General features: G+C 39.5%; 1 protein-coding gene across 9 annotated transcripts in view; it reads right to left on the bottom strand.

The window, feature by feature from the left end:
* Positions 1–20,876, bottom strand: part of MAPK10 (mitogen-activated protein kinase 10) — a 121,045-nt gene that overhangs the window by 47,112 nt on the left and 53,057 nt on the right. For 5 of the 9 annotated variants that reach the window (XM_035325135.1, XM_035325133.1, XM_035325132.1 and 2 more), the window contains exons 3-4: positions 16,121–16,192; positions 4,935–5,104 (exon numbers count right to left, since the gene is read on the bottom strand). In XM_035325135.1, the coding sequence (XP_035181026.1) occupies positions 4,935–5,104; positions 16,121–16,186 (236 nt within the window). In that variant the 5' untranslated portion in view covers positions 16,187–16,192. Of the gene's footprint in view, positions 1–4,934; positions 5,107–14,383; positions 14,438–16,093; positions 16,193–20,876 lie in introns of those variants that run through there. The other 4 variants (XM_035325136.1, XM_035325137.1, XM_035325138.1 and 1 more) reach the window with 4 other exon arrangements.

Here is a 20,876-nt window from a genome sequence, read left to right as displayed (position 1 = left end):
AAAGAAGAGTCTCAAAACTGTTGGAAGTGACAAAGTACAGGAGCAAAAGAGATGCAATATGAGGAGGAGGAAACCTGGCAGAGGCCATAAGAAAGCCCTTGGTGGGGTAAGAGCAGATAGGTGCTTTTCACCCATAAAGGGAGTTATGAAACGTTACCGCCTGATAGCCAAAAATCTAAATAAAAATGAGTTATTAACCACTACAGAAAGACCTAAGGCCACAGAAACATCAGTGACTTCTCTATAGCCACAGAACTTATTAACAGCTGATAAACACCAATGTTCTTCTTTAATGGCACTAAGTATCACAGATGCTTAACCATATCCACCCTTGACCATGAACAAACTTGCTCTCTACCTAGGAGCTGTACAGAGCCAGCTGAAGATCCTGGGTGTCACCTCTCTCACTGGAGCCACAAAGTGCCTCTGCAGCGCTGTAGCTTATCACCAGGTTTAGCGGTTCCTAAAAACAAGTTGTGCACAAACAATTTCTAAAGCAGCTGATTTCATTTTTTGTTTTTACACACATCTACACAGGGAAAATTTGGACTGGATTTTGCCTGCTTAAGTTTTGTAGTCATGGAAACTATACAGGTTATTTAAGGCAAAAAGAGGAAAGAAAGGTGGATCAGAGAAATAGGCAGTCTTGAGTACTTAGAGACAGCCTCTGATCTCTATGCTTGCAGAGTGCACGGTGACACTTTTTTATTACATATCGTTTGTAATGCCCAGAATTTAAATTACGTTTTAGATTTCTGTGCACTAGCAAAGGGGAATGAAACATGAGAAACACGAAATACACGGCGACTATCTCCCTGCCAGGAGTCTTTGCAGTTAGGCAGCAAAAGGACATGACAAAAATATTTGAGGAATATTTTTTGTTAAGTAATTACAGGTAAGTCCATATCCTTTCATTCCTTTATGCTTTCAAGGAAAAAAAAAAAAAAAGAAAATACAAACAGTAACTCTTGTTCAAACATGACATCTCAGGTATCTCTGTCATTTAGAAACAGCTCTTCATCCTGTCTCAGGTTCCCTCATGCACTAGATATATTTTTGTTTTCTTCTTTCTTACTTAAAGAAATTAGTAGACAGAAGTAGTTTTAAGAATCAAAGCAAATATGAAATATAAACTGCTTATTCTTAAAGACAAATTAATGTAGCTGATTTTTCAGACGTGTAATGTACAGTTGGACATATGGCAGCTATCTATAATCCTTAGGCAGGCCAGGCTGAGTTATTTGTTCAGTCATTAGCAAGAGCATCACAAGACGTTCCCTCCTCTCACTCCTATGCAAGCAAACTGACCTCTGAATATGTGCTACTACGCCAATTGTAATAACATTACCTTCACAGACAAGTCTGCCCAATTTAGATAAATGTATTCACTCCTAGTATTCCAGAGCCCAAACCCACAGAGATACTACACCTTTGCTGTTTCTACTGGGAGTCACTCAGCACCTTACAATTCATGTGCCAGTAATTCAGATTCCCAAGACAATTTCAACACTTGCTATTTTTCTGAAGAACGAAGTCATAGATTTTGCAGAATGAAAAAACGGAATGTGCTGTTCCAGGTGTAAGTCAGATGGTGATCAATGACTAACCAAATACATGTAATTTATTTTTTGGCATTTCATGGCAACGACAAGGTAGAAAATTCAGAGAATGCTACAATGTAAATGCAAATTGTCATTGGAGAATAACACTGCAATGTTAAAATGAATGAGTGAAGCCTGAAACTTGCTGTCAGTTTCGTTATGGTATTTCAAAATTTAAGAAATTCCTAAAGTGGGAAAAAAATAAACTGGCACTAGTTCAAACCATGTACTCTTGGGAGAAAAAAAAAAAATCTCATCGAGTGTTGCCACTGTATGAGACAAAAAGCAGAAAATGTTTTTAAATTGCTACGTTCATTTCACTAGCAGTGCAGCAATAGTTCACAGTGCAAACTGACAAGGTGTTTTCTATATTCCTCTCATACAGAACACTTGTACAACTCTTGAAAGGTTGTCTTCAAAAACCTCCTCAGGAGCAGAGTGTCAAAGCACATCAGCAAAGCATACTACAGCATGAGAAACTTAAAACAATCTGAACTAATGGATACAAATTGGAGAATCTTTAACAGAACAGGATAAATCCACAGCAGCCATCAACAATTTGAAGTGCAAGGAGTCAGCAAGACGTGACTGCGGAAACGAAACGCAGCTAACCCAACTCAAGATGTGCTCAGCACTAACTCAGGAAAAAGCCCACAGCCAACCAAATTAACACTGCCACTCCCTTCAGGGCCAAGGAAACTGTACCTGTAACTGGATGCACTCTTCACGTCATTTTTTTTCTGAATAACTTGTTCTTTTTTTTTTTTTCTTCTACCAAAATTCCTGCTCTGTGCCATGATAGGAACACCCTTGGATTTCAGTGCAACTAGGCTGGTTTACACAAGCAGACACACTGACATCTATCTATTTCACCTCTGGCACAAAGAAACCAAAATGTTATTGTCAGGGCGTGGTCCCAGCTTTATTGATTTCCAGCTCCAGAATAGAAATAAGCAATAGAAATAAGGTAGAGTGTTAACTTGAAAACACTCAGATGTCCACCTTTTTTTGTCCTTTTTCACTTCCCCACAGCACATGCACAACATTCTGTCCTTGATTATTGAGGGCTGAGAGTTGAGTATGAAGTGGCAACTCCATTTTTCTTCAGGTTTTACCACTACTCCCATTGCAGTATCCCTTTGGAGCCTTACACTCAGACCAGGCTTCAACTGTGCCACACAAAAATGGATATTAAGCATAACAGTCATACAAAAGAGCTTCTGAAAGCTGAAAGACATCACCAAGCTCATCTCGCCCAGACAACTCAGTCTTCAATAGCTAACATGGTCTTGCAATAATGGACACAGCTATAGTCACCAACGCAGTCCCAAACAGGCCCAGTTTCTTTGCAAACTACTTCTACAGTCTTAATTACTTGCATCCCTAAGTATATAGGTTACACCTTTGCTGCCTACCTTGGGAAACAAGACTTTCTCCCTGCTTCCACCATAAATTCCAGAGCTCCCATAATCCCCTTCAAATTGCTTTTTAGAACATTCCTATACAAAGTATTTTTTCTAGACATCACAGGCAGCATGATATTATCACAGATAGTACCAAAACTGTTAACTGCAAGCTACAGCAAAAAACCTCAAGACCAACTGCCTTGCTTCCAGGCAAAAAGCACTCACATGAAACATAAAAACTACCCACTCCAACATCAGCATATTTCTGGTGATTTTATGGAACACGAGAACTCCTCTCCATCCACCCTCCTCTAAGCTGTTCATATCATATCCACAGGCAAGGAGTGACCTGGCTCTTGCCCTCTTACAAAATTAGGCAGTTGTCACCTCTCCTCCCTTCTAACATTGCAGAGGGGTATCAAGTCCCTGTTCTCCATGTGGTTTAGCTGCTACATATCTAATTAAACCCAGAAAAGTGCACACAACTTATTTTTACCTTTGACGTTTTCTGTTTCTATTGCAGACCTAAAGATCAACTCATGGTCAAAAGCTCGTGTACTTTTTCTAACTGTAACACTTGGACCAATAAACCATAATTTTTGTTTCACGTTTTGTTTTCACTTAAACTTCTTGTTGTTTTCTCACTTGATCTTCTGTCCTAGGACATTCCTAACTTTTCCCCATCAACTCTTTGTATGAAATACAAATTCCCATTATATTAATTTTATTTTGCTTAACTTCTATTTTTTGTTGTTGCTGTTGCTCACATTTGATCATTACAGCAATTCAGTTGCAGACAGACTCAACAAGATCTGATTTTATTCTATAATAGACTATAGTCAGTATGAAGAGAAAATATATGATACTTATTTAAGTGGACGACTGGCACAGACTGAACATTGTTAGTACTTAACACAAAATCATATTTCTTTTTTAGAACCAATTTGAAAGTAACCTTTAGCCCTCTTCTGCTTAAGATATGAAATAAAGTACTTGATACTTTAGATCAATCTTTTGACTCGTGTTCTCTAAGTATACTAAAGGTTGGATGTGACAGACGGAGGACTAAGGATGTGTTGCTAATCGTTGTCACAGGGCCAATTATAGTGCCCACGTCAATGATCCACGGAAGTCTGCTTCCCTAAGTTACAAGAACCCATTGCTTTCCCATTGCCTCTAACTACAAGGTAACACACACTACATCAAAGTCAGAAAATAGCAGTGATAAAAACAACAGATGAAATTAGGCCTCACCAAAGATCTATTTATAGAGATATAAATGTCCCACAATTAAGCAGGCAACAAATGCCCTCAGAGACATTTAATCACGTGCCACTTCAATTGAAATTAAGGAGCCATTTCTAAAAATGCAGCCAAAAGCCAAAGAAAATGTTGTAACCTTTGACCATTATTTCAAATTCCATAAACCTTTTGTATTATTGAGAAGAGCTAAAAAAAAAAATGTCTTTTGTTTCAATTTTTCACATCATTGCAACACCTCTTTCAAAAACAAAAGAAACATTTGGCAGTTACCTTGATACAAAAAGCTTCTGTTCCCAATGCTTTCGAATGCCGGTGGATGTGACCACTTTCTATATAGCTCTCAGTGATTTTACTGTACAAAGACTAAAATTACAGGGTTTACTCAGGATATAATTTGCACTGCCTCTGGAAATAGTACCACAGTTGTCAGTTATAGTAAGATCTTTCTCCTGCTTTCTTGCTAGTTACATTTTGCTATGTGGAGAAAAACCCCGTGCTAACACTCGCACCAGCAGCAGAATTTATTAGGCTCCTTTTGCCTCAGGATGTCTGTTGCCTGACTCTTATTTGTGCAATTTTAGACAATGTCTGTGGTTAGCAAACTGTGAAGAGATGCAAGAGGCAAATCCTATTTAAAAGCATAAGAGAAACTGCTGATACTTACCAAACTATTCCCTGAGCCCCAGAGCCAATAGGTTTCAAGTTCTGGTAGCGTTTGAGAACTGTGAAGGTCGAGTCACCTACTTCCACACTGTAGAACTGGTTGTCAACTTTGCTTTTGCTCATGTTGTAATGTTTGGCAATATATGACACATCCACTTGTTTCCCAAATCCCTGTTGTACAGAAAAAGGGAAGGGGAGAGGGAGGGAAAGACACAGAAACGAAAGCTGGTTAAACATCAGAATATTGATGAAACACAGTCAGCCTAGTTTTCAAATATAAATTCTTGTCATTTTAGGCTCGTTGTCAGAGATTTGCATGAATCCTCAAATGCTTTCAAAGATGATGTCAAAGCCTCTTTCTCCCAGGAAGATACCATAAAAAGCCACTGATTGAAGGCAGCTGGTGAATTCTCCATCTGATGGCGGGGGGGGACACAGTTACTCTCAGCTACTGGCCTGTGCTTGCCATTACTATTGCTTTGTGACTGCTGGCTTGTATGTTTGTGCTGATTCTGCCCGTTTGTATTGCAATAAATACATTATCTTAGTATGAGTGGATTTGTATCAGTATGGAAGTGAACAATAGACACAGAAATCAGACTCTTCATTATTTGTCAGATAGAATTAAATACTATTAACTCTAAGTTATTGTCAAATAAGCTTGTTGAGATGAGTAGTAAAACTTTCCCTTAATGTACAATAAAGGCCTTGAGAGCCTTTCAACAGGAGCTGCAAAAGCAAACAGATCAGCTGATGAGAGAACTGTGACCTGACCTGGACAGTATTCAGTAGCTCAGGGGATCCTCAAGTTCTGCATTTCTAGGAATAGCAGAGTTGTTCTTGTGATCTTACAAATGCATTAGTTCCCAGAGAAGACTAATTTTCATCAAACAAACACAAGTTACTGCAAACTTTTTGTGCTTGCATAGCAGCCAGCACTGCAGAGCTGTAACCTTCCCTGTACTTGTGGAATTATCATGCAAAAAGTTCCATTATAACCTTTTTACCACTGCCAGTGAGCTCAGTTCACTGAAGATTATGGAGTAAAGTATGTAATAACTTTTAATTACATTAAAAGATGTAATTATGAGATAAAATTCAGAATTCAGCAGTTTAGTTTAGGATTCTATACTATATGATGCTGAGCAGAGGATGCATAAGTTCAACCTGTTACAGACTTGCCCTGAAGTAGCTGATGATTCGCTCCCCCAAGTCACTATTTTCCTGATGTACAATGTTTTCTCTGAGGAGCCGAGCCCAAATGTACACATATTCTGCTGCATATGCCTCTCTGCCTGTGCATTCATCTCAGTGCTCACAAATGCAGCTTCTTCATTTTCTTTCTTGCTCTGCTACAAATTGCTTTACCAAAAGAGCTGAATAATCAACCATGCTGCACGACTAAACAATACCAAGTTGAATTTTGATGGCAAAGAAAAATGAAAAGTTCCTTTGGATAATATTATTTTTTCATTGTAAAATGTCATAATTCCACTGTTCCATGAAGCTGGTCATTAAAAATAGAAAATTAATCCTGCCAAGAGCTCAGGCTCTCAGGTTCACCTTACGACTATGAATACCCTTTTTCTGTCACTTATCTCACTTGAGCACTTGTTGTCACTGGACAGCATTGGTTAAACCTAACCATCTCATTTAGAGACTTGAAAACATTCTAATAAATGTAGCTGTTCATTCAAACAGAAAATCTCATTTCAGAAGAGCAATTAGAAACATTATATCTACTCATGAAGCAGACACAGGGCAAAGGATTCCCTATGCCAGCCCCCAAATGCAGAAAGAGGAAGCACATGGACACCAAACCAGTGCTGAGTTCATGGTTAACGAGTGGAATAAGTCTGAAGAGGTATGAAACATTCTCATCTGATGAACAAAAATATGCATCTCATTTTCACTTTGTAACGTTAGTCTTAACACTCCTTCCACTATTTTAAGACAGATGCATAAATCTGGCCAGCTCAGCTACTCACAGACCCGGCATTGCGAGGCTTAATTTTAATAATATGCGGAATTAATTCCCGCTCTCCCTGGCCAGACCAACGTATTTGCAGAGTGTTTTGTTCTGATGTCATTATCAGGGCGATGCACACAATACTCAGCATTAGCACCCGTTACTGCGAAACCAATGTTGTGTAAATATCAGCATAATGATGGCAATTCCTTCGTGAGCATGAACCGCAGCCAGCTCCCCTGGAGGCACAGACAGCAGGGCTTTCTCAAAGCAGGCAGAGGACCGGACTTTGGCCTGGGAGAGCCAGGCCAGCCAGTAGCACAGAGGCTGTGCTGGTGGAGAGGATGTGGAAGGCCGCAGCCGGTGAGAACATAAAGGAAGTAGTTTGGGTTGTTTTTTTAAAAAGTAACTTTTTCTAAAAAACATTGGGTGCTAAGGAGCTTTGGTAGATGAGACCAACACCAAGAACTACTTAGAAAATTCAAGGCAGGATGATTTAATTCTAAGTTCACTCCAAGCAAAACACCTCCTGCGAGCAAGGCATGCTTCAGCTTCAGGGCCAGGCCAATCAGTCTTCAGGTCAGCTACCGATTTGCTTCCTGCCTTTAAAACCACACTGGTAACAAAATGTAGCAAAAATACTCTATTTTGCTGATATATATTAAAGAGAAAATAAATAAAATTAAAACACAGTAAGCATACTGCCTAAGCCTAAAGTACTGCTTACTTCTGTAAGAACGGTGGGACAATGATATAATTATCCTTGTCAGGATCATAATTTAAATCAAATCCCTAAACCAATGATTTAACAGCGTTAGTGGATTAATCACATTTGAGCACATCTCCAAATCGAGACAACATGTAATCAAATCACAAACCATCTCCAAGCCAATACAAAAGTCACTTGCTAAACACCGACAAGGAAATGACAGTTTTGTTTTACTCAAAGTGCAGCTAAAACGGCTTTACCCTAAAGCATGGAAATTCATGCTTGTAGTAGAGCATATCAGTGTCAGTTTTCATTTAAAATCCTGATTAAAAAGGTCTTCTCCAAGTCTTCAAATCCATGTTGCTGATCTCAAAGCAACGTATACACCACACTTGGGGGTCTTTCTGTTCCAGTCTCAGTGCCCACTGCGGCCTTTCCACACGTGGGAATGAAAATGTTGGTTTTGCACAGTTAGATTGTTTAGAGGGAAGGCATGTGGTATTGAGATATGCTTGCAGTGATAAGAAAGCTTAACAGATGACCTTGTAAAATGCAGACAACCAGAATCCTTAGAGCAATTAGACGAAAATCACTGTGTAAGAAAAAATTATCACCTCAAAGAGTATAAAAGTAAAAAAAAAAAAAGTGACTTATAACAGGCCGGCAACTGAAAGTCATGTATTGTCTGTGAAGCAGCAGATAGATTGTGAATCTGGATTGCCCAGTCAATGGGGAAACGGGAGGATCCTGGTCGTCGAGAAAAAAAGTATATAACTGTGTTATGGAACTAATAGGCACGCTCCTGCTTGTGGGATGCCCGCCATTGCAATCACAAATAAAAATGCTACTTCACTGAGATCCTCACCTGAGCCTGTGTTACTGGCTACAGAGTGTTTCTCACACACATCTCAGTGCTGGCACAGCAGTTAATAGGCTCCTTTTCTTACAGCCTCCCCCTGCCCTCTTTCACTACACACCATAAACTAAACCCAAATCAGGTTTTCCTCTGTAATGCTTACAAACTCTGTACTGGTGGTTTAAGTTAAAACTCTGCTGATCTGACAGCAGAACGGGAATTTTTAGCATATGCTCTTCTGTACACAAACTTAAAACACAACCTGCTTTTGTAGTTGGCTGATACTGTCACCTTAAGAAACCAGAAATTAGCACTTTATTAAGAATTACCTGGGGAAAAGAAAGGTGCTTATATACTTGCCAATCGGGTTTACTTCGGAAGTCACATTGCTGATGGACAGGTCTTGCAAAGGTCTTCTAGAAATTTCATCGCAGCTCATAAATGTTCAGGTGAACTTGAAATGAACTTGGGCAAGTTACAGTACTGGGACTCCACCACAGCAGTAAACATTGCAGGTGCGATTAAATTATCAAATGCAAAAGTCTCCATCCTGTTCACTTGGAACAAATTCTAACAAGTTTCACAGACCTCTATGCAACGTGAAAAATTATTGCTGACAGACAGACAAATGATGCCTTTGAGCATCATTACTCTGTGGCTGCCACAGACATTTGGACAAGGGAATTACAGTCTGAACACTAACCAGAATTTAACTTCCTTTTCCCACGTACAGGAACACACACACCATTTTCTTTGACCAGTAACAAAGCTTGTAACACATACCTAATGCCATCCTCCTTCCTCTGCATTGGGAAACTTGAGAGTAAGAGAGGGAAACAAGTTTTTCAGACCCGACACGATAGCCATCTGAGCTGGGTCAGTTAGATGGATAGCCATATCTGCAGTTACTTGCCTCATATCCCAGCCACTCGGGAGGGCAGGAAAACAACTGTCAAGATTCAAGGGTTTGAGGTGAAGGAAAATGACACTTTCACCATAATTAAATGCCTAGAGAACATGAATCTTGTTTTCAGAGAAAAATTATTTAAAAATTCAGTCCAACTCAACTTACTGCCTGAAGCACAGCTACAAGCTGCATATTTTTGCTTTTTTTTTATTTTGTTTTACAGCATGGAGAAGGGTAGAAAGCACAACAGAATAATGCTATTACTTTCCCTGTTCTGAGGGGAATTATTCCCTAACACTATCCCTGTTTATTTATCGATTTCTACCCCACGGAAGTAGTATACAGGCTATTTTTCATTGATGGATATTTGTTTCTGAACACCATTCCTCCCATTATTAATAAGATGAAAATACTGTGACTTCTTACAGCTCTAAGTCTCACATACATGTTAGCTTTTACAACTATAAGCAATTTAGCTTAAACTGCCACATTGGCATGGTTCTCCTTGCACTTCACAGACAATCAGAGCTGTAGGAAGGTATCGTAATAAAAATCAGCTTAGGGGAAACTTCCTCTCAATATTCGTATCCACCCTGCACGTGCACAATGCCTACAGGAGCAGATAGGCATTTGAGGGTGCTATGATTGAAGGTTGTTGGAAACAACTACATGAATCTGCTTGGAGTTTGGGCAGGAAGAAACCAAATTAAGTTTAACAAGAGCAAGTGTAGAGTCCTGCACCTGAGAAGGAACAACTGCATGTATGTGAAGAGGAAGTTCTGGTCTTGTGGTGGCAATGGCTCCCCTGGGCCCCCATCAACCTGAGCCCACCCCAGACAAAGAAAGCAGGAGGACAGCTTGTTTTGGGCAGCAGATGCCCTGGATTCCTCAGGGTCCAAAAGAACAATATCTTAGAGCTACAATTTGACCTTAAAAGACACTTGCTGGGATTTTACAAGTGGAAGGTCTGAAACATGGCAAGGTCCTGAGTGTTCCTGCCAGCTCTGAAATCACACGTCCAGGCAAGCCCTGCTCAGCTGCGCACATCTGTAAAGCCAACAGACCTATTTAACTGTTGTCCTCCCACTTGCACGGCTGTAATGCTCTCAGAAGATTCAAGTGCCAGAATTGTGGGATTAATGGACTTTTGCTGAACCTCTGCTTTGTATTTAATGGTCACAGGTTTTGCTAGGTACAATTGGAGCCCCACAGAAGCTCACATTTTAGAAATATCAAGTTCCTTTGCATAGAAAGGCCTACAAGATTATTTTTCATTGTGTGTATATGCCACGTTTATGGCAGAACTATTATGTCCTCTTCTCACCATTAAGCCAGGCTTCTCATTTATTCTAGCTTTCCCTGTACTCTAACACCAGAGATAGAGATGAAATCTCCTACAAAGAATATCAAATATTATTTTCGTCTTCGGTGCACCTACATTTAATATTACAGGTTTTTCTCTTATCAGCCACATCACACCACAGTTCCCCATTCTCTCATCTCATTCCCAAACTATCTCTTATTTTAGTGGTTCCTGTATGGTCACAGGTTAATTATCTGCCTTCTTTTAGGCGCCCTCCAGCAGTCTTCTGCTGGATTTGACACGATCTGCACTATTGAGCTCAGCCTTGCAAGGAGCCAAGTGAATCTTGCCACAAACAGCTCAACTCCAATAGACCAGTCCTTGATCATTTCACTTTTAAAATAAGACTTATTAAAAGGAGTATAATATATATTTGTATTTTCTCCTTAAACCCTTCTTGTTTAACCTCTTCTGAGAAACCAAACATCCAGCAGCTTCAGACCTGGCTCTTCTTTGGTTCTGATTTTCAGGAATGAAAAGGGCTGCTTTCTCCTTCCTTTTCATTTATATCTACTCAAAAACAAACAAACAAAACTACATTTAGATGTTCTTCACTTGTCTTCCTCAAGCTCACTAAGATTTAACTGCTTTCTGTGGATTCTTTTTTACAGGCACATAATGTTTCTCAGTCATTTTAAACTGAGGTATCACAAGTTACCCAGAAACCACCACACCTCACCTCCAAGAGTGATGAGGTGATGAGGAGAGGTAATTTGTACTCATCAGCTTGTTCTGAGGCCCTCAATTTGAACAAGAAGCAGTAACATGGGAAGAAGCAAGATACAATTAAGATTAGGAGAGAGCAATGGCCACTGCAAGTTGGCCAAAACAATGCATTGGCAATGCTAAGAAATGCAAAGAACAGCCAAACTTAACACTAGCAGCAAAGGGAGCCTTGATGCAAAGTCTGTGAAGAGCACAGGAGAATTAAGACGGGATTAAGTTTCTCACTAACCAGGGGTCACACTGAAATACTGGGTATCATTTAAGAAGCTTTCTTCTACTATGTATGCAGAGCAGCAGGAAAGGAGACGTGAAATGCTGTGACCCCATGTGCATCATGGCATCCTTAGAAAATGAAGGGTAAAGAAGCAGCACAGATTTAAGTATTCCAAAATTCAATGTCTTGATACAATTATATAATAACAGTATTCACTGTGAAGACAGCTAATGAAAATATTCTCCCTTTTTAAATAAAAGGCTACAAAAAGCTGAATAATTTAATTGCATTTCTTGCTAGAAATAGACAGCTCTTGATATTAAACAGTATTGTTTCAGTCCTAGAAATCTAAAATACAGGTCAGTGCTTGTAGGATGGTTTATGAATGCCAATTTACCTCCCATTGAGTAGAAGGAATAATTATAGGGCATTCTGGATCAAGACAGTTTATTTAATGGTTAAAGTAGCAACTCCGTTGCATTAGTTTTAATTAAAGTGCCTTATCAAAGTTAGGACTCAATCTAAACAAACCAGATGAATGAATCAATTAAGAACAATGCAGTCAATAAGAACCAGTCTTTTTTCTTGCTAAAATGAAAAGTTTGCTAAAATTATCTGATTTTTAAGTGGTCGTCCATGCTAGTATTGCATTGAGGAAGTCTTTATACCTTTTGTTCAAGACAGTTGAGGGGAAATAAGTCACAATATCAGAACACTGGGAAGAAAATGTCTAAAGAGGAATACAAGTATTTTAGATCTTTTTGATTGGGGCTTTCTTAAGCACAAACTGAGTATAATTTTGCAAAAATACTCTCAATATGCAAACTAAAAATTCATTCTGAGGGTTTCTTTTCGTAGCATCAGTACAGCACCACGACACAGAAACACATTGTATCTGGGAATCAAGTTGTTTAAGCTGTCCAATGAAGCCTAATGATGATGCCACACTGAGGAATTAGCATGTGACTTTGCATTGCTGATTCACATTAAACCTTTCCTTAGTGTGCATGGCTAGGTCCCAGTTATCTCATCTCAGAATCCCACTGACTGTTTGCTTTTGATCAAAAAAATATTACTGCAGCATTATGGAAATACTGTGACATAGAAAACTTAGTAATAAAGACGTGTTTTTCAAGACAAGAAAATTTAGGACTACTGCTTCAAGTAAAAAAATATAAATTTTATTATAATGGTTAAAAATGACCAAATGACCAAACCTTAAAAAGGCCACCCACAGAAGGACATCCTTTAGGCATTTAGTTGATATTCAGCACTTTTATGTCCTGTTCTAATCAAAACACAGTGGCCTGCATTACACTGTACTTCAATAAGGATGTCTAGGGTCCTACAGATGTGACGTGTTGGTAAGCCTTACTAAGGTCTCATGAAATTCTGTAAGCTGAAGCTCTGTTTGTTCTTCCTTTCCATTATTTTAGGAAAGCAGATATGCTTTTTGTCAGCCAACAAAAAAGATAACTCTTTCAGCAGAACATCTAACTACCAATTTATAGTTGTGCCATATTTAATTTTTATATTGCTAACAGGCAGAAAATGCATTTTTACCCTACTGATGCTGTTGTCCGTTTCTCAGAAAGGGCTCCTCCTTTTCCATGAGTTCGAAATCCTTAATATTCTCATCATGCTGAGCTAGCATCTCAACATACAAAACTAGCAGACAATGCCATATGATCTGTTTTAAGAGGAGCAGCCTAAAACCAGGTGTACGTCTCTTTCCATAATAGAACAAAAAGCTATGCTGTTTAGGCCATGAGAGAAGTCACCACAAAACAGTTATTACAAGGAATATATGTCCTCACCGGTAACAATCACTGAAGTACTTTTCAGTATTTCACCTCTAAACAATGCAAACTTATTTTTTTGGGACTGTTATCTAGATACTACTGGCATCCTTGTCATCTATAAACACCTCACAAGAGGTGAGTGGCGCTATCTACCTCTTGCTGCTGCTGCGTGCTCTATCACACCATCTGTTGCTAACAGCAGTTGCTGATGTCTAAGACTTGCTGATTCAGTAGGCAGAATTTTTCCAGACCAAATATTACCAGGTTGAACATACATTCCATGTCCTGCTCTATGCAATACCAATGGACACCACCTATGACAGCTAAGGCCTTAATGCAACAAAACATTTAATTCATAGGGAGTGTTCTCGTATTTAAAAGTATGTGCTTAACTGTTATTTGGATCATGGCCTATCTTTCTGGAGAGAATAAATTAACGTGAAGCCTAAACTAGCTTTTATCCTGAGGGGGATAAATTGGGAGATCTGAAGACCTTGAAAAGCTATTTGTGTAATAAGTGCTTGAGGGATAAAATCTTGTTTGCTGCAATGCCAGAATAGTATCTTTTGCATTTATTTATTGGGTGACTCCTCTTTGGCTACCTGCTTGCAGGCATTAAACATAAATGAACTTCATCTAGTGATAAAAATTCATCCACAAGGCTGTTTTCATCACATACTCTTAAACAAAAACACTGTACATACATTCCTTTCTGTATGTGGCTGTGAACACTTTCTAGTAAGCTAGAGTAACAGCAAAGGAATAATTATAGCAGCATGGTTCCATTACAGTTTAAATCAAGAACTAAGAGAGCAGTGACAAAGCATTTGCTATATTGTCAAACATTGACTGACAGCCAGGCTAAAGGAGCACTGAGCATAAGAGGAGAAGATGGAAAGTACTGTTCCTCTGTGCATGTAAAATAGAAATGTTTCTGTTCAGATCTTCTTTGGTGTAACTAAAAGGGAGAGGAAAGTTAGTTGTGCAAAAAACTCTATTCTGCACACTGAAAATAACCGTTTCATATCTAATTTCCTTTTCATAAAATATGAGGAAAACCCCCTTTTTTTTTTTTTTCCAATTTCTGCACAACTTTTTTTTTTCCTAAGCAAATTGTCCAAAAATTACAGAAACGCCATGTTTGCAAAAATCCTGTCTTCTTTCAAAATTATTTGTCCCTGATCTGCGAGATTTGTACAGTTTTTGTTGAGGATGGTACTTCAGGCTATTTATTGCAATCACCTACAGAACAAATTATCAAAACTGAGCAGAAAACAGTGGAACAATTAAGCTAGAAATTCCATTGGAAAGCATTAAGTAAGAAAAACTTATGCACATAAAGAATAGGAGAAAGGATGGAAAAGACTGTTAAACAGATTATCAAACTCAAAATCCAAGCTCCATTCTAGAGCTGATGACTTAGGAAGGGCACAGTCAACCTTTTCAGCAAAACAAGTATTTTGTACAGCTGTGTTAAAAAAAAAAAACACACACAAAAAAAAAACAAACACAAAACTAAACTCTCAACACCTGTCACTGCTCTGCTTTACATGCTTAGATTATAGCCCTTTCTTTGTGAGAACTGTACTTTCACTTTCTTGGGCCCTAGAATGTAAAGGGGAAAACCAGTGTTTACCAAATTCCATTTCTAGGAATGCAGCACTGGTCTCACCCCTCAAAAAAATGAAGAATATCCCTTAGTGTCCCTCCACACAGTCCAATTACTGGTGTCCCATCTCACAAAAATAATAATAATAATAATAATGAAGAAAAAGAATGCAAACACCAATCACTTTATAAGAAGAAAACTAAAAAGTAATCTTTCGTTCCTAACAGAAACACATGTTTACAGTTTTGACACCAATGTATATTAACTAACTTAACCTAACCAAAAGAACCCCAAATTGGACAAGGCAATATGCTTTTTTCTCCACCTCCCAAAAATAGTTTGAGCTTTGCAGAGTTCAAGGCACTGTGACCAAAGCACTTCAATGCTAATTTAAAGTGCAGAATTGTCTACAGCACAGTCTCATGACTCTGAAACCTGCAGAGCATGTTTTGCTCAACTGGAGACAAAACAAACCCCACAGAAATTCAGTTGCCCTCCCTACACTCCCTGTAAACATAGAGTAATGGACAAAAAACGTTATTCTTAGATTACAATGTAAAGGCTCTGTCTCACAAAAAGAGAAGCTAAGATGAAATACTTTGAATTCACATTCTGTGAATTAATTCTGTGAAAGCATCTACATGGGTACCATTATTTTACATAAAGGATTTTGTTTGATTCATCATTAAATTTATGGGTAGTACAGCCAAGATTATTTTCTGTTTGCAAATTGCTATTGTTTTTCCTTAAAAATCAAATAATTAAAAAAAAAAAAAAACTCACGTTAACAGATATTTGGTCAAGGCAAAAACCAAAAATCATTAAGAGCAAACTATGGCAATCAAATTAAATAGGAATGTAATTTCTGTGATGCATTCTTCCAGCTTTTGTATTTACTCTAATTCTTACAGCCAGTTACTTGCAATATGCTCCCCACAAAATTCCTTTTTTTTTTTTTTTTTTTTTTTTTAAACTGCAAAAATAAAGTACAAGTATATACTGTACCTTGTTTTACCTGTAAGGAACACACACCTGACAAAAGGCAATCTTCACATCCAGGGTAGGTTCACCACAATAGTATAAGAAATGGCGGCTCATAAATACCTGCAATTACAAAAAAATAAACAAAACTTGGATGCCTGCTGACGTGCAAGTACAGTACAGCTCTGTATACATTTGGGCTATGAAACCAACCTGAATTGCTACCCAGCTCTTGAATAACAGAAATTCATTACAACACTGAACTGGGCATGGGCTTTAAAGTCATTCTAATACTTGTCAAGGTTACAGCCTCATATAGGACTTGATTGCATCAGCGAATTTTTAACAGTAACTGAAGCCTTTACCTCAAAGTTTATTTTGTCACTTGTATATGTTCTCAACAAAATCAGGTCAACAGAGTTCTATACAACATGGGAATGGGAGACAGTTATTACTAAGGGGAGGTAAAAAAACAAGCTCTAAGCTAGCAGTTATTAAGTAGAATTAGAGAAAACAGAGTGCCTAATTATACACCATGTAAGTTCAAGGCCCTACCACTTTAGGAATACTATGTGAAGTTCTGGTCCTCAACTTAGCATCTTGCAACTGGACAAGATAGAGGGAAGGGCAGGAACAAAGCTCCAAAGCCCACAGATTGCTCCTATGAAAAAACTGCATAGACAGATTTTTTTTTTCCTTGGCTTACAAAGAACTGAGTGGGAATGTGCTGGGGATCCACAAAGTAAGTGGCACAATGACAGTGAAAAGGAAAACAAATTTTCCCCTCAATTTGATGCCATGTACTTCTACTTAAGTTACCAAACACCAAGCTTAGAATAAGCAAAAGGAGATAATTCTTCATATGCCTTTTCCTCAGACTGCAAAACGTCCTGCCTCGAGTTGCTGAGGATGGCTGAAGTCAACTCAAGTTCTAATGTGATTAGACAAATTCACTTAAGCAGAAATCTGCTGAAAGCTATTAACCTCAGAAGTATCAGCCTCAACACAATGCCGAGTCAGTCTGCCACTATGTGCTCTCCCTGTTCTTGGATTCTTTCATGGGCATCTGATGCTGGCCAAGGAAGCCCTGTACTAGGCTACACGGTGCTGTATACCCTGTTACAGTTGGTTTTATTTTCTTAATTCCACAGTACCACACTCAGCTCTAGCAAAGTCACCTGAAAGTCTTTAAAAGATGTTTAGATGTAGAGCTTAGTGATATGGTTTAGTGGAAGATTTGTTAGTGTTAGGTCAGAGGTTGGACTAGGGGATCTTGGAGGTCTCTTCCAACCTAGATTATTCTGTGATACCTTCTGTAGCTGCTTTCTGGCATGGGAAATAAAACCCAGATGTTATCAGGCTGAAAGAGGTAACTGTCACAAGACACTGGAGGATATTGATTTTTCCATGTGATTCCACTTCAAAAAAAGAAAAAAAAAAACACACACACACACAAAAAAAATCCTTCTCACAGTACAAATAAGACCCAGCAACTTTTCAATCAGAAGAGATAAATAACACAGAACTTCATATGTTTCTTTCAAATATAAGCTCAATGCAATAGCTAAAAATGCAAAATGCAGCCATCGCTCTGCTAGGGCACAGCCACAATTCTGAAACTGTGTGCGCCTCCTTATGGCCCCTGGGATATTTACCTTTCTGTTATAGGAACTAATAACTGTAGCTGTAAACAAACAAACAAACAAAACACTTGGAGCAACTTCAACTCACAGAAACTGACTATGACTCAAGAAACTACAATATTCAGTGATACTTGCAAACTTGAATACATCATGTGTTCCCATGTGATTAACTTTTAATGAATGAATGAATAATCCTGTTATGAAAGCAAGTGTATGACCTTTTCTGCATCATGTTACAGTGTCTGAGATTCCTGCCTTATTGCCCAGTGAGTCATTACTGGAGCTTCACATCCTATAGAGGGTTTGGATTAAAACAAGGAGTAAGAAAAAAAAAAAGCTTTTAACATTAGTCATATTCTCAGTGATTATGGAAAGCCAGTAGGTAATTACACTCTCACCCTGCAGACATATACACTAGGAGATCCTATTGGCTGGACTCATTATGTTTCTATAATCATTTGCGACTGATATGTCAGCAGACCCATATTCAAGACCGAGCGTAGTAATAGGAAGTGAAGAAGGGACGGGAAGGAAATCTTGTTCCTCACAAAATTTACTGCATACACATTACTTCTCATACACAGCTCCTCAACTTTCCACTGTTAAAACCGTAACTCTTATTAGTCACCCTGGGCAGAGCAATCAACCACTGAAATTTATGAACGAACAGGAATACATTTTACTATTTATTATGTTGTCCTTGCATGCAGCTACTGCTGATAAAATATGAGAAGTATGATATGCTTAATGGCCTAGATCAATACTCACATTCCTCTGTACACAAGATACAACAAATGAATCACAAGACCAGGAGTGAGAATACCTTTCTGTAGCACAGAGGTTTCCAAGACTGTATATCCAGAGCAAGAGAGATTTGAGTTTGTGTTTTCCACAGGGCATGCTTCATACATGGAATTTATACCAAATTTCCTTCACTGCCCTCAAAGTTATCACATGTGTAGCTTCTGGTTTCTTAAAGCAGAAAATACGTTCACACTCAACTACCCTTGATTGTACCTCATCAAGCACTAGCTGGCAGGCTATCACTAGATGCATCAGATGCGCCAGCATCAAGTGAATGACGACATGGCCTGATGCTGAGACTCACTAGTGATCTGAGTAGTAAGCGCATGCATAAGCATCTAAGATTTCTTTACCCTACATCTGACTATCTAGTATTACATTGGGCAAAACCATCCAGACTGGGAGAACCGAGCAGCGCTGATGCAAGAAAACACCTTGAAATAACCCAGGCTGGCATCTAGCTTGGTAGCCAGAGATTGCAGTAGCATCACAGGGAAGAAATTTTTTGATGAAACAACAAAAATGTGAACTCAAATTTTTACTGGGCTCAAAGTCTCTCTATGCCAGAAACACTAAAAACATAGAGGTCTCAGCAGCAAAGATACTGTGATCTAGTTCCAGGCAAGACCCAAGAGGGAGACACTGAAGCAGTAGAAGCATCTTTACCTTCTGAGCCTTCTGCCTTCCCTTCACTGAAGAAACTCATTTCCCATCTTCTCCTCACTAGGAATGCACATGCCTGCATGTGTACTTGTTCTCTCATTGCCTTTTTCAAGTCTCACTGCTGCTGTGGCAGGACTTCAGCAAGTCTAAGAGGACAACATGGCTCTGGAAAGTCCTTTATCAGCTCTTCCACAAAGCACCACTGCAGATATAATAAACCAAGAGCTGAAAGTCCTCTTGGCTGTCCATTGGCACAGCTCCCAGGTGAACCGCTGCCTGGGACTGTGAACTACGCCCAAGGCCTGGCCTCCACCTGCCCTGACACTTTGCCATCCTCTTCTTTGGCCCTCTCCAGTTGCTCCCCCATCAACAGCCACTCTTCTGAACAAAGCCGGCTTGTGACATGCCCCGAGTTCAGGAGTGAGCTTCCCCTTCCCCTCATCCTGCAGGACTGCTCGTTGGTAAGGATTAACTCCTTGTTATTCAAACAGCTCTCTGAAGCCTGAAAGGATTAAATCAATACTGGTAGTGTAATTACTGGCAGCAGAGAGGAAACAGCCCGATGACAGCAGACAAAGCAAACTAGAAAAGCAATAGCAACTGCACTTCTCTAGCACAGCCTCCTGCAGTGAGTCTTCCTGCTGCTCCTTGAACCCCTTCCTGACCCACAGAGCCATAGTGTCAGCACTCAGTGAACAACCGGGCAGCCAGGCACCTCGTCTTCTCCAGCCCTCCTTCGGTCCCAGAGCGCACAAGGCTGCCAGAGTCGACTTCTGGACCACAAAAGGAGAGCTGCCGTTTGCTTGCTGGAGGCCCAACAGATGCAAGTTCTCCCTCGCTCCCCATGGATATCGTCTTGGCCCTTCAGAACAGACTGAAAGCTGCTGGTGGCAGCCTGGAAGAGCAGCATGGAGCCTCAGGGCAGTTCCGTACAGCTTTGTACTTCAGAGGGGCTGAGCCAGCTGCCCTGCTGCTATACCTCTGCCTTCGTCACAGCCTGGGCAGGCAGGGCTCGCCTCACTCCAAAGCCAAAGCTGTTTGGTCCAATACACCAACCCGGCGCTGAAGCAAGCCTCCTGAAAGGTGCTGCAGCTGTTTGATGTGCTTAAGCCAGTGTTGCTGGTGCTCATATAAAGCAAGTCCCTACCCCAGCCCCAGTACTATTCTCAGCACCTTCCACATTGCTAAAGGCTGAAGCCTGAAAGACATTCACGTGTCCTACAGTAAATCAATCGGAAACAAATCCTTCAGATCCAGACTGTGAAAATATCCTCAAAAATAAATGAAAACGTCAAGATACAATTTAAAAAGAAATCAAGCTTCAGCTGTAGAGATCACAGACAGAACTGCTTGTATATAAACATTGGGAGGTTAAAGCCTGACAGGGTATGGCTGCAAACTGGAGGACTTGAACAGAACCGTGGAACGTATCCCAGAGCCTCATCCAGCCTTTCTGCTGACTTGATGTTCCCATGCAAACACCTCACATGTGCATAATGGGTACAGCAAATGTGCTCCCTGTCTTCACAGGCATGTAGTTTTATACTCAGGCTCCAAAAGGCCAGAGTTATTTATTGCTGCCTGCTATTGATATTTCATTCAGGAACAGAAAGAGAACATGAACAATATTAATGAAATTGCAGAAACATTTCCAGTTATTTAAAATGTATTTATATCCTGTTCTACTTCAGCAAGAG

Source organism: Oxyura jamaicensis, chromosome 4 (genome assembly GCF_011077185.1).
Source record: "Oxyura jamaicensis isolate SHBP4307 breed ruddy duck chromosome 4, BPBGC_Ojam_1.0, whole genome shotgun sequence".
In the NCBI taxonomy this organism is placed as follows: domain Eukaryota; kingdom Metazoa; phylum Chordata; class Aves; order Anseriformes; family Anatidae; genus Oxyura; species Oxyura jamaicensis.
This window is presented reverse-complemented; position numbering and strand designations above follow the sequence as displayed.